Raw genomic sequence first — 13,899 nt, forward strand, 5'->3', positions numbered from 1 at the left:
ACTGTGGCCCCTGAACTTCTCAGAGAATGGCCTCTTTGCCAGCCTGTTTTCTTAGGAAATCATCTTTCTCTTCAACTTGCTTGGAGCACCTCTGCAACCCACCCAGTGTTAGTCAGATTGTGTGGGAATCCTTGTTGTTCTTACCTGGATGTTAAGGCTCACTTGTCTCCTGTCCATGCCAGGACACCACCAGCTCTGCTGCCAATCTCTTATGTGAGCTTACAGCCATAGGCTGTGGACGTGCACATCTTTGGCCCCTCAGATCACATTCATTCTTGTATTGAATTCTGGGTTCTTCTGCATCTCTTCTCATGTTCTCAGCTCCTGGGGCACATCTGCCAATGTTCTTCCCAGCTCCAGGAAGGTTTGTCTCTCCCTTGGGCCTTGGTAGTGGCAGGATACACACAGCAACAAGCAATTATCATTTGCATTCCCAGCCTGGCATAGCTGGGGAGATTGGCTGAAGGGTTCTCTGTGATTACAGGCCACAGTCATGGGGTGAAGGAGGAGTATAGAAACGAAGAGGGGAACTGCTGAGAATCTCACCTCCTCTGCAATCTTCAGAGGTATCTGGGAGCACCGAAGAAAGTCCTGGCTTTCTGAGGTGAATTTTACTCATCTTTGTACAGCTTAGGGGCACAAGGAGATTACCAGCACCTAGGAGGTCTGAGGTAAATAAGTTCAAGTCTTGATTAACTACAAGTTAAGTATTTGCTCATGGATTATCTGTGACCTATTTGAAATACTGATCTACTTGCTGTCCCTTGTGCCTCTGGGTCTTTGCTACTGCAATGTGGTAAATGTGCTCAAGAAATATAAACTAATTTTCATATAAGCCTGAGGGTGAAGTAAGAGGAAAAGCAATGTGCCAGTGAGATATTCATATAATATGTTCCTAAATCAAGGAGAAATGATTTTGTATCATGTTTTCTTCTGGGTGAGTCAAGCCTCTCTTGCCCTGTGTTCACAAAGTTTCATTAATAATTGATTGTCTTTGTTTAGTATTGTTGCTGTTTCATTTCCTCCTTGCTATATAAAAGTGCATGTATAACCTCTCTCTCTTTTTCCTATTTCCCTCCCTCCTTCCCTCCCTTTCTCCCTTCTCCATCCCCCCTCCCTTCCTCCCTCTTTCCTTCTCTCCTCTATTCCTCATCCCCTCTCCCCCCTCTCCACCCTCTCCCTACATCCCTCACAGATGTACCATAGATGATCGGGTCACCAGAGTAGCCTGGCTAAACCGCAGCACAATCCTCTATGCTGGGAATGACAAGTGGTCCATAGACCCTCGAGTGATCATCTTGGTCAACACACCTACCCAATACAGCATCATGATCCAGAATGTGGATGTATATGATGAAGGTCCATACACCTGCTCTGTGCAGACAGACAATCATCCCAAAACCTCCCGAGTTCACCTGATAGTGCAAGGTAAGTGACAGCTGGACCTGGGGTTGTTGTTCCTTTTTGAAGTGGACCAGGAGAGTAACCTTGGTCTTTGTGCTTATGAATAAAGATACAAAAGGCCACTTTCCTCTATTAAATCCATAGGTTGAGAATGGCAAATCTTCTAGAAGTTTTGAAATTTTTTCTTTATTTCTCTAGCCCTTTGTTCTCACCAGGAAGCTTTTGTGCATATAAGGTTGAACTTTCTTAAGAAACTTAGCATTTGAACCTGGTGCAGGATTCAAACACAGATAAATGCACTATTAATCACAGAGGCCTTTATTTCTCCAAGGCTTGTTTCATAATAAAAGGCTGATATCGATGTGAAGCTGGCCATGTGAGCTCTAGAATGATGCTGATTTCTAGCCAGTTAGGTCCTCTTTGGCTTTCCTGCTATGTTTCTCCTTCCTCCCAGCTCCACAGTGGAGCCAAGAGAGAACTTGTCAGGAGGGTATCTCCAGGCCAATGGTGGAAATCATCTAGTTAAAAGGAGCAGAAAGAGTGCTTTTACATCATTGTCCATTCTTCAAAAAATCTGAGTTAGTTTAGCCCAAGCATAGTATCACATGTGTTTTCTGATTACAGATAGCAATCATAAGATTTTGAAGACCATGTTAAGGCAAGGCAAACAAAATAAACTTATTTTGAATTATCCCAATTGTCATTATGGCTTAAAGCATTATGTTACTATGATAAGAATGAACTCACAAACAGAAGAACTCCATCACCCAATGGCACATCCTTCCTCCACCAAATGAGAAGCTTGGGTTGTCCTCTCTCATAGCATCCAGCTGGTGTCTTAGAGACATCCACTGAGCTCTCAGAAGAGAGCCTGAGTGTTATTATCAATTTTAGTTTATCAAATTCCATCTGCCACAGACTCAATAGATTTTTTTGAGTTTTTTTTTTACCTTTTATTTATTTATTTATTTTTGGTTTTTTTGAGACAAGGTTTTCTGTGTAGCTTTTGGTGCTTTTCCTGGAACTCACTCTGTAGCCCAGGCTGGCCTCGAACTCACAGAGATCCACCTGACTTTGCCTTCTGAGTGCTGGGATTAAAGGCATGTGCCACTACCACTTGGCCTTTTCATTTTTATATTGTGAAATGTGAATACAAATCTTCTGTAGCCAGGAGGTATTTTTGTTTGTTTGTTTGTTTTTTTAATAAAATGTAACATATTTCAGTTAGTTTCATCGACCATAGTAGGTGGGAGTTAGTGTCTCTTCATACTCAATCACTTAAACCATTTCAGATGCCCACTTTTTCCTCTGGACAGAGCAGCCATTACCAGCTTAGTATCCACATCTACCTCTGTGGACACATTGCAATGGATGTATTGTGCCAGAGATAAGTCTATCATAACTTGTCTTCCTCCACAGCTCTTCTGAGAGACACAACACTAAAGCTTGGCTTCTGTCCAATCTGTTGGTTCTTCTCCCTGCCCCACATGATTTCAGAAATTCAAAAAAGCCTGTCATGGCATGGGCATTTACAGATGTTGCTGGTTTCAACATCTATGTCCCATCCAGAGGGGAGGGGATTGGGTAAGGATAACTGCTTGGAGATTCAAGATTGGTTGCTATCTAGAAATAAAGGCATGGGCATGTCCCCTCTTAAAGGACAGTGGAGACACTGGGTGAGATTAGTGATTGAAGATGGGTTGGAATGTTTCAATATCTGATTGCCACTTAGGCTTGATTCCACAGGAGCTAAGATTCTTAGCCTTGAAGGTGACACCTCCATGGCCTTCAAAGCACAGTTGTGTTCACATCCAGAGGGTGTGGTGCTGAAATGAAAGGAAAAAAAAAAAAGAAGCTGTCAGGTGCTGTAGAGAAACAGACTGGGACAGAAAAAGGCTGTCGACATCAACAGAATAAGACAAACATGTGTTGGGGATTTAGCTCAGTGGTAGAGTGCTTGCTTAGCAAGTACAAGGCCCTGGGTTCGATCCTCAGCTTAAAAAAAAAAGAATAAAACAAACATGTAAGTATGTGAGAACTGAGACAGGTCACCTGGAGCTCACAGGAAGTGATTTCAGGAATGATGCCTCTACAATGCTCTTTGGGTAATTCCTAGAGTGTGGTGTGGAATCCTATAATGTCATCAGGTTTGTTGGCGGTGGGGGGGGGACTCATGGAGAATGTGAGAATTGGGGTACAGGGGCAAGAGCTTCCCTATCATAGAAGTCAGCTCCTCCCATTCTCCTTATCCAAGGCCCAGCCCTACATAGTTCTGGCCTCCTAGGACCTTGTGGAGTATAAAAACAAGCCAGTAGGTGGCTGGAGGATAGGGATGCTCTGCTACCAGGACATTCCACACATGGCATTTTCTATTAAGCAAGAGGCCAAGAGCATGAGCTGGGCAAGAGCATTCCTGCCCATCCTGGTGAGCTATGTGGAATCCTCAGGGGGCAGATGCAGCAACCCTGTTGCTCTCGCTGCTCAGTGAGAGAGAAGCCAAGGTCCTCTATCTTTCCAGCAGCCATCGGCTTTTGTCCAGTCTATAGATTAATTTTTCAGACTCGGTGTTAGTTCAGGTTAGATAAAGATAATGAAAGTTTCCTAATCCTCTTAAAGAAGATTTATCTGACCGAGTAGAAAGCTTTTGGAATACAATAAGGCATGTAGAAAACTGAGGCCTAATCTTGCCTTTAATTTCAAACTGCTGATGGGTATTGATTTTACAATAAGAAAAACTGAAAAATTTCCGAGATGCAACTTGTCTGTTTTTAAAAAATATTTATTTATCTTCTGTCTATTTGACAATATTAATATCTCATTACTGCTATGAACTGAATGCCATTAGCAAAAGGGAGGGTGTCCCTTGAAGCATCTAGTTTTGCTTTTTATTTTTATTTTATTTCTTCTGCAGTGTCCAGGCCTCAGAGATGCTCTGCTATGTTTATTGATGCCTTGTAGACTATTATAAAGGGCACTTTTTTTTTTTTCATGTGTCAGATGGGACTGGGTCCCAAGTCTACCTGTTTGTAAGCCACCTTCATTAAAATTCAACCATTGTTCCCGTAGGTACTTCTTGGCCACTAAGGAGTTCATTTTATGCTACCACCTAAGCCTGTGTAATAATGTTGTCTAGACTGTATAAAGAGTGCAAAAGAAACCCAGAGCAGTGAAGGATTATGCTGTTGGTCAGCTTAATCTCAGTAGGAAAATTCACTAGGCAACCTCATCAAGGATGTACTGTGGGGCTGGGGAGAGGGGGGTGAGGGAGCAAGAGGAACAAAGAACAAGTTGCATCCAGTATACAAATCAGTGTCATGAGTTTGGACTACAGATCTACCTGGAGAAATGAGGCACCTAGGAGATATTGTTCAAGAGCAATGGTGAAAATTGCTCCTTAATGCTTTGAACAAGGAAGAGATAAATGAGAATACCTCTATTTTTTTAATTGGAGAAATGATGGTGGCCTTGGATAGTAGCTATGGAGATAAAAGGCTGTGACATTCTGAAAGAACAACATCATATAGATGTGGTAACACAAAGGTGCAGTTGTTGCTTGATACCAGAGTCTGAGATTATGTCATGTCAGGGGTTTACTAGCTTGATAGTCGCTAAACTGCTAAGGCTAACTCTTCCTAGAGAACAATAAGAATCATGACTTATTTATCTCCAGCCCCATCAATTAGCATGCTGGGACACTGCAGGCACTTGGGGGTGTTTATCTGTGCGGTGATTCAGCAAATGTATCAGCATCTGAACAAGGGATCCTGAAGCCTTTGCAAGTAGACAGGGGTGGGGAAGTAAGCCAGGCATTGTTTGATAAGTTTCAGTGGCTAGAGATGGAAAAAGTTCCCTGAGGGAGCCAGCTAGACTATGACAAGCTAAGTTGGTGTGTCATAATAGGGATGCCTGCCACAGATTCCACACATTTATTTAGTACTGTTCAAAGATGCTCACAATCTCTGTCTCATTTGACCCCCTCATTCCCCCCTAACAAACTCTGGGAAGCAGCAGTGCATTGACTGTTATCTCCTTTTGCAAATTAGGTAACCCATAACTGTAGTTCAGGAAGTTGGGGACCTGCCATGGTCCCCAGTGAGCCAGGAGTAGTGCTGGGTCTTGAATGACAACCACATTGATAGAGAGAAATCAGGGTCCTCTCTGGGGGTTAGTAGTCTCATTTAAAAAAAAAAAAAAGTCAGGAATGGACTCAAATGGAAGCTAGTGGCATTTTTTTTATTGAAATTTAAAAGAAATAAAACCCCAGAGCATGCATGCTGCATACTTCAGCCACGGTCCAGAGAAGAGAATGGAGAAGAGGAGGGAAAAGCCATGCCATTTAAGCCGCCATGGAGGTGAGTCACATGGTGGACCAGCAGCTAAATGGAGGGCAAAGAGACTGTAGAGAAAGAATAAAGAAGCCAGAAATATTGACAACACCCAAACTGGTAAGGAAAGCATGCTTAGAGAAGAGATAGAAAAAAGAAAAGGAAAAGTGGGCAGCAAGGCAGTAAGTTACAGCATTATATGTAGGACTCTGGGAAGGAAAATACAGCATCTCATTAAAGGGCTAGTCATTCCCCTTGTCTTTTTAGTTTGGCATATGAGGAGACCCTGCCTTCCTAGGGGTGGCTTCCTTGCCAAGTGATTGATCCAGCCCAACTGGAATATCAGGATTCCACCCAGGCCAGAAATTCTATTCTCTTGACCAGAGGTTTTCCCTCAATGGGGCTTTAGTGTTACTGTGAAAATACAAATGTAAGGTCTGCATCTCAGCTTCTTCCCATGCCTCTACCACCAGCCATGTTTACTTGCTTCTCTGCTCTAGAGCTATGGAAATTTTTCTCTGTTTCTTTTTCTTTTTTTTCTTGTGTTTTATTTTGTTTTGTTTCTTGCTGCCGATACTGAATTGTACCATTCAAAATTAAGGACAAAGCTCCAAAAAGAAAGTGAGCAGTGAGGGAGGGACTCCAAAGCTGCCATAAATGGCACAAAGAGGCTTGGAGAGAGGCAGAAAGAAGATAATTAATTTTCTAGTAGCTCATCCCTCCAGGGGTACACATTTTAAATGTTACCATTTTATCCTATGTAAGTACTGAAAACCCTGACTCCTTTGGGGATCCAGGATTTAATTGTCATTCTAATCTTCATTAACTCTCAACATTCTGAAACCTCAGCAGATCTGTGAGTGCTGGGGGTCTGGGGTGTTGCTACTTGTTAGGAATGGATGCAGTAGGGAAATTTGGTCTGTTTTTGCTTCAGGGGTGCTGATCTTCTTGATCTATTCTCTCAGCTGGCATAGAAATCGGTGGCCTGTGAGGTATTTCTCTTCATGGAATGCATGCTTTTTGCAAAGCCTAGATTTATGCAGTGGTTTAGAAGGGATGGGTCCTAGGCAGAAACAGCTCAGACTGTAAAGTGTTTGCCGTGCAAGCATGAGAATCTAAGTTCAGATCCCAGAACGCACATGAAGATGCAGGCATGTAATCCTAGCACTGGGGAGGAGGGGGATCCCTGGAGCTTAATGGCCAGTTTGTGCTGAATGAACACACTCCAGCTACAGTAAGAGACCCTGCCTCAAAAAATAAAGTGGAGAGAATTGAGGAAAATACTGTGGTCTCCATACACATGCACACAGCACAGGAATGCATACACACACATGCACCCACACACACACACATGAAACAGAGGTAGAGGAACATGAACACTATTAAAGTCACACATACAAGACTCTACCAAGAGCTTCTGCAGTTTCTGTGTACACAAAAGACTTGGGGTGTTTTTACCTGGAGACTGTTTAGTTAATGTCTGACGTTCAGTTAACTTGTAAAGAAATCTGGTTTTCTGCCCACTCAACTCCTATTGAGCCCCAGTCAGCTTTGGTATTGGCTACATTATATTCTAACTATATCTCAATTGATCTTTGCATCCACGCCACACAATATGCATCAACTTTATTTCTTACAAATAAAGAAACCGAGGTTTAGATCGAAACTGTACTAGCTGATAGAGCTAGTAAGTGTTTTAAATTCCCTCCTCTACATTTATTCATTTGGGTTAAGCTTTTGGCACCAGAGAAAAAGCTATCAAAATACAAATAGTCAACAAGGCACTTTGCATGCATTATCTCTTTTGATTATTCCTTACAAAAATCCCTGGAAGACAGAACAGAAAGTCACCACTCTATAAAGCAAGAAATTGAGATTCAGGGAGGCAGGAGTGATTTGAATGAATTAGGCTGGCTGGGAAGTGGCCAAGCACCTCTTAATTTAGGTAGTTCTTGCTCTGTATGCCCCTGTATTGTGTCCCTCTGTCACATTGCTAACGTAGAGTTAAGTGAAGAGGCAGGAAAATGCTGCTGCCGTTTATGGGAAAAGCAAGTTCTGAAGGTGCTAGGGAGAAAAGCAGATGCTGAAGCGAAGGTTCAGGGGTCAGGGAACTGGCACTGGGGTGGAGGGTTTACAGCAGGCTGTGTTGGGCAGAGCCATGGGGCACAACATTCTTCAGAGACTAGACCATTTGCAGTTCCTGCTTTGAACCAAACCCCCTTTTCCCGTGCTTTTTTCTCTCCCAAATATTACACAGTCGTTTGAATTAACGTGTATAATTATGAGCTTAAAGAAAAGCAAGCAGTCAACCTGAAATAAATTTAATTTATTCAACCTCGACTTTAAATTATAATCACACTCATTCTTCACAGGAGCAAGGTGAAATTGTAGAAAAGAACAAGCCTGGGCATGAGAAAACTTCCTCTCCACCCTAAGCCTGGCTCTCAACATTGTAGGCCTATGTCTTTAGGACATTGCCTTCCAATCTTCTTATCCTGGGATAAGCAGTAAAACTGATTTTCTTTGTACATCATGCACACTTTAATCCTCTCTGTAGGGGCTGGTGAGATGGTTCAGTGGGTAAAAGCACCTGCTTCTGGGCAAGACGACCTGAGTTCCTTTTCCTGGACCTACATGTTGGAAGGAGAAAATTGATTTCTCATAAATTGTCCCTTGAGACACTACACAAACATACACAGACACACAAACACAAACATTAATAATTAAAATCCTCTGTTTGTATCCCTCCCTCTCTCTCTCTCTCTCTCTCTCTCTCTCTCTCTCTCTTTCTCTCCTTTGCTCTTCCCCTTCCCCTCCACCACCTCCTCTCTCTTTGTGTCCATATATTCCATTTTGAAACAAGGTTCTGAGCCAGGATCTATAAGCAGCCATTCTGTTTGTCTGTGCACATGAATCATAAAAGTTAAAGGATCCACAGTATAACATGATGTAAGATCATCTCTGGGCTTCATTCCCTTGGCTTTTGCATGGAGGTGGGGGTGGGATGAATTGCCCATGTCAAAGTCCTTTCTGATAAGTCTGTCTTCTCTGCCTTATGATTCTTCAGTATAATTTCTCAAAAGAATTTTTTGAAACTGGGATTGTCTGTCTTTTCTACTTTTCCCCACTGATGGGACACTAAGAAATGTTGCTCATAAACTAATTTATAGTTTATTTGAACTCATTAGAATTTAGGGGCCTCTTGATAGCATCATTAGTGGGGACTCTGAATATTGTCCACCCTTTGGGTTGGAAATGGTAGAAAATGATATCTCTTTTCTCTGGTTCTTCTCTGAAAACTCACACCAAAATGTTTTACTAGTATGTATGTGTGTATCTGTCTGTCTGTCTGACTGTCTGTTTATCTACCTATCATCCATTCACCTATCTATCTATCTATCTATCTATCTATCTATCTATCTATCTATCTATCATCTATCTATATCTATCTATCTATCTATCTATCTATCTATCTATCTATCTATCTATCTATCTATCTGTCATCCTGTACATCACCTCTATTACGTTTCTTCTTTTTCTTACATTTTCATGTGTGTGTGTGTGTGTGTGTGTGTGTGTGTGTGTGTGTGTGTGCGCGCAGACACACACATACTATGGCTACTTTCAGGTTTCAGCTCTCTCCTTCCACCCTGTGGTTCCTGTGGATCAGACACAGTCAACAGTCTTCTTTGCATGCACCTTGACCTACAAAGAGATCTCATGGGCCCTGCATATTGTTTATTAAAGGAGCAGAGTGACTCAGAAGGCAACTGAAACCATAGAATGAATCAATGATGGCATTATTGTTTTCAGGAGACCCTCTGCCTATGATAAAGGAATGTATCTTGGGAACTTTCCTTCACAGACTAGAGCTGAATATTAATAGTTTGCTTGTTTGTTTTCTTGGCTCTGCCAAAATACTTTGCAGATTTGACTTAAGCGGGGTTTATTTTGGTTTATGGTTCAATGAAATTCAGTCCATCATGGCAGAAAAGGCATGGTGATAGGATGATGGGGTGACTTGTCACATTGCCTCCATAGTCAAGGAAGGAAAGAGATGAAATCTGAGCACACCAGGCTTCCCTGCACCTTCCCCCTTTTACTCAGTTCTGGGCACCCAGCCCACCTCCTCAGTGAAGCATGCCTGTAAGCATACAGATATACTCAAGGCATGTGTCTTAGATGATTCCAAAATGCAGTGAAGTTGACAGTAAGGACTATGCATGCTTCTCCTGTGCCTGACCCCAGCAGTCTCTACCGACCTGGGATTCAGAATGAGGTCCACACTTGGACTCTGGACAACAGATCTCTGATCTCAGATTGGTTTAGTCAGCTGTGATCTGAACTTGATACCCCTGGAGCCTGAATTGAAATGATGTTCATCTGATGCACCTAATCTCCCAGGTTGGGATGCCTTTCATGATATGATGTACAGTCTATAACAATACAGTCCAAAACACATTTATAGAAAAGATGTTTTCCTTTTTAATCAGACCCGTTCCCACATTACTGTGAGGAGAAATATTGAGCTTTGTTCCACTGCTTCAGAATGGAGACCTTAGCATTCAAGCACTTTTGTATTTGCACACATTTACATTCACATAGTATTGAAAAGTTTCAAGTCTGTTTCTCCTGTGGACTTTGAAACTCCGTGCCACCCTCTCCTGCATATGGTGGTCGGTTGGTCAACTTCTATGTAGAAGGGAAGTGGGAACCACTTGGTCCTTTGCAGTGGCTGTCCTCTATTCAAGGTAGTAATATGAAGAGATGACATTTTCCAAGGTAAATGAGACTCGAACAGATTTGACACAGGATGAATTCGTTGCCAAAGACAGAGGTGGTTGACATATCTGCCAAAAGGACATCCCTCTGTCTTCCGTTGGAGTCCAGGCTTGGGAAGCATGTGGGCTGGTTTTGGATTGAGACTGAGTTCTGACACGATCCAGGAAGGTGCTGCCAGTCTTGGCATCTGCTTAGGAGATATGTACAGAAGCAGAAGCCAGGAAGAGAAGGGGCAGGGCCTGGGTCTGTCATCTGCCTCGTCTGCCGCAGAATTAAATACACCAAAGTCAAAGCAAGCTTGTTCACAGGATCATCTCTGTGTGGAGAAGGAGGGGAAATGAAATGTCTGTTGTGTTCTCTTCAGTTTACATGATGATCTCAGCTTATGTTCTCAGAAGCCAGTCAGCCAACAGTTCCTATGAGCACAAAGGTCTTTTCTCACACATTCTGGTGTTGTGAGCAGAAGAGCAACTATACTTCAGAAGGGTGAATTAGTAATGTCATCAATTCTCTTAATCCACCTCAGTTTGTTACACTCCTGTTTAGTCACACCATACCCTAACATAGCAACACTTGAAACCACCCTCCAGGGGTATTATTCATAGTTTGGCATCAGGGGAAATTTACTTCAGAGTAGTAATATCTTCCACAAGAGAGCAAGTGGCTCCATTCTTGGAGCCTCCGACCTGAATCCCTTTAACACAACTTTGAGCATCTAGTTAGCATGTGTCAAGTTCCAAGAACAATAACAATAGTAACTACCCATGGTGCTTGGTTCTATTTTGGCTTCTCAAGAAAAAAAATACCCAAAGTCTTTGACTATTATTTCTCTCGAAATTTTCTTCTATTTGTGGAGAAGTAGAAGTCAAGCAAGGTTATCATAAGGCAACCATTACAAGAACCTTTCTAAATAGTCATAACCTTGACCAGTGTTCACTGAGGGATGTGGATATCCTTTGACTTGATTCTATTTTCCAGTTAACCTCAGAAGATAGCAATACTTTTCCTAATTTTTGAATGTAAAAACAAACAGGATCAGGAAGGCCATGGATGTTGTCCTAGGCCACTAGCTGGGAAGTCCAGGGCTAGGATTTTAGTTAAGTTCAGTCTACAGTGAGTGACAGCCTATCCCCCAACCATTGGGAGGGCATTCCTCTGCTTTTCAGATCTTCTCAAAGCAGGTGTGACTGGCCTGCATGGTTATGGGCTCAGAATCTGCTGTTCTTGGAGTCTTGCTCTCTGTGGAACTATTGAGCCTAGGTCTGTCTTTCCTAGGCCTTTCCCCCTCCCCCCCCACTTTTCTCAACTTGGTAACCATAACTTCCTTCTGTGAGCTCATACTGGCTCCATAGCTCCATTCCCTGTTCAGAGTGTCTTCTCTAACTCCACTTTCTCATTCCCTCAGCCTAGGCATTGCCACATGCTCCACACTGAACTCTCTTTCTTGACTCCAAAACCTCTTCTCTCCTCTAGATTCACAATCATGTTTGTGGAAATGGCATCTTCATGTAAAACTTTGACTTGAGTTTAATTCTTCCCTCTCCTGTCTTTCCTTTCTCTTCTTTTTGTTCCTTAAGAGTACTCCTATAGTGAAGACTCGCATCCTCCGCTGGCTTATCCCATCCTGACACTCTATGGTCAATTTCTTTCTCATCTTGAGTTATTTTGACAACATTGCTGAGGAATTACTGATGCACATGCTCAGATTTTTAAAATGTATTTTTTGTTTTAATTGACACACAGTAACTGTGAATTTTTATGGTGCACACTGTGACATTTCAGTATATGTAAACAATGCATGAGGATCAGAGTAGGGTAATTGGCATATCCATCACTTCAGACATTTATCATTTCTTTGTGCTGGGCAGAATCAGAGAGTCCTCCCGACTAGTTATCATGAAATATGTGATGAATTGCTAATGACTTGCTTCTGATAATGACATGATCTGAACCTTTTAGATCATCATTGTGCATGCTGAGGATCCAGGGGCCACTCTTTGGTTTCCATGTGAATCCTTCTTTCTCCACTGTGGCATCCTACATACTGCCGTATTCACATTTGTCCATACAGTCCCTCATCCCTAGCAGCCAGGACTCCTTCCATCCCTCCAACAAAGCTTGTTTTGACTGTCCTGCTTCTCTCTCGATTTTTAAATCTTACAAAAGCTGTGTTCCCCACTAGACCCCCATCATGAAGGAAATGTCTGTATTTTTGTTCTTTAACATGGAGATGGCAGCCACACATGGCGAATAAGAAGGCAAAATACTGCTATTATAACTGAGGCTCTGAATTCTAAGTCATACTTAATTGTAATTGAACTGACTTAGGATAGCTACATACAACTAGGGTCTTTCACACTACAAACACTATTGTAGAGCTAGTAAATCCCAAAGACACAGACTGTCTTTACAACTCCAACCACTAAACAATTGCCTGCACTACCTTAGATACTTGTGCATTTTTAATAAAGTTTCAGTAATTGGTTAATCTAACTCTCTCTTTTTCTTTTCTCATAATTTATTTGAAGACAAGAGCAAGAGGTGATTTCATGATTTTTACTACAGGTATTGCTTAGGGATGCCAGTCTGAATTAGCATGACCACATAAGCATCTCTTTAAAAAAATTTTACATTAGATTTTAGCAATCCATAACCATAATACCAAAATATCTGAAATATGTTCTAATTATTACTGTGTGCAATAGTGAGAAAAATATCAATTGTTCTTATGAGAGGAAAAATGTGTCAAAGGATGGATTTGCTGGGGAACACACAGGAGATAAGTAAAGGCCTCATCAGGAACAATGACATGCCTGATTTATCTTCTACTTCTTCTTCTTCTTCTTCTTGTTCTTCTTCTTCTTCTTGTTCTTCTTCTTCTTCTTCTTCTTCTTCTTCTTGTTCTTCTTGTTCTTGTTCTTCTTCTTGTTCTTCTTCTTGTTCTTCTTCTTCTTCTTCTTCTTCTTCTTCTTCTTCTTCTTCTTCTTCTTCTTCTTCTTCTTCTTCTTCTTCTTCTTCTTCTTCTTTTTGTTTTTTGGAGACAGGGTTTCTCTGTGTAGCTTTGCCCCTTCCTAGAACTCACTTGGTAGCCCATGCTAGCCTCCAACTCACAGAGATCCACCTGGCTCTGCCTCCCAAGTACTGGGATTACAGGCATGCGCCACCACTGCCCGGCCTATCTTCTACTTCTTTGTGCTTGGGATAGGCTATACTACACTGTAGGCATCAACAATGTAGTTGCTGGATAAATAAATTCTTAGTGAAACCTTTGGAGACAATCTATAATTTAGACCTTCTGGACAAATGTTGTCACTCAGTCATTTTTCTTTAGTGGCATTGGAAATCACCCTCAAACAAGCTGTCCCCCAATGGCTGCCCTGGCAGACAT

General features: G+C 42.0%; 1 protein-coding gene across 5 annotated transcripts in view; it reads left to right on the top strand.

Moving 5' to 3' along the window:
- Window positions 1-13,899, top strand: part of Opcml (opioid binding protein/cell adhesion molecule like) — a 1,142,273-nt gene that overhangs the window by 899,631 nt on the left and 228,743 nt on the right. For all 5 annotated transcript variants that reach the window (XM_036193682.1, XM_036193680.1, XM_036193681.1 and 2 more), the window contains one exon: window positions 1,196-1,428. In XM_036193682.1, the coding sequence (XP_036049575.1) occupies window positions 1,196-1,428 (233 nt within the window). The remainder of the gene's footprint in view (window positions 1-1,195; window positions 1,429-13,899) is intronic.

Source organism: Onychomys torridus, chromosome 7, assembly GCF_903995425.1.
Source record: "Onychomys torridus chromosome 7, mOncTor1.1, whole genome shotgun sequence".
NCBI classification, from domain to species: Eukaryota; Metazoa; Chordata; class Mammalia; order Rodentia; family Cricetidae; genus Onychomys; species Onychomys torridus.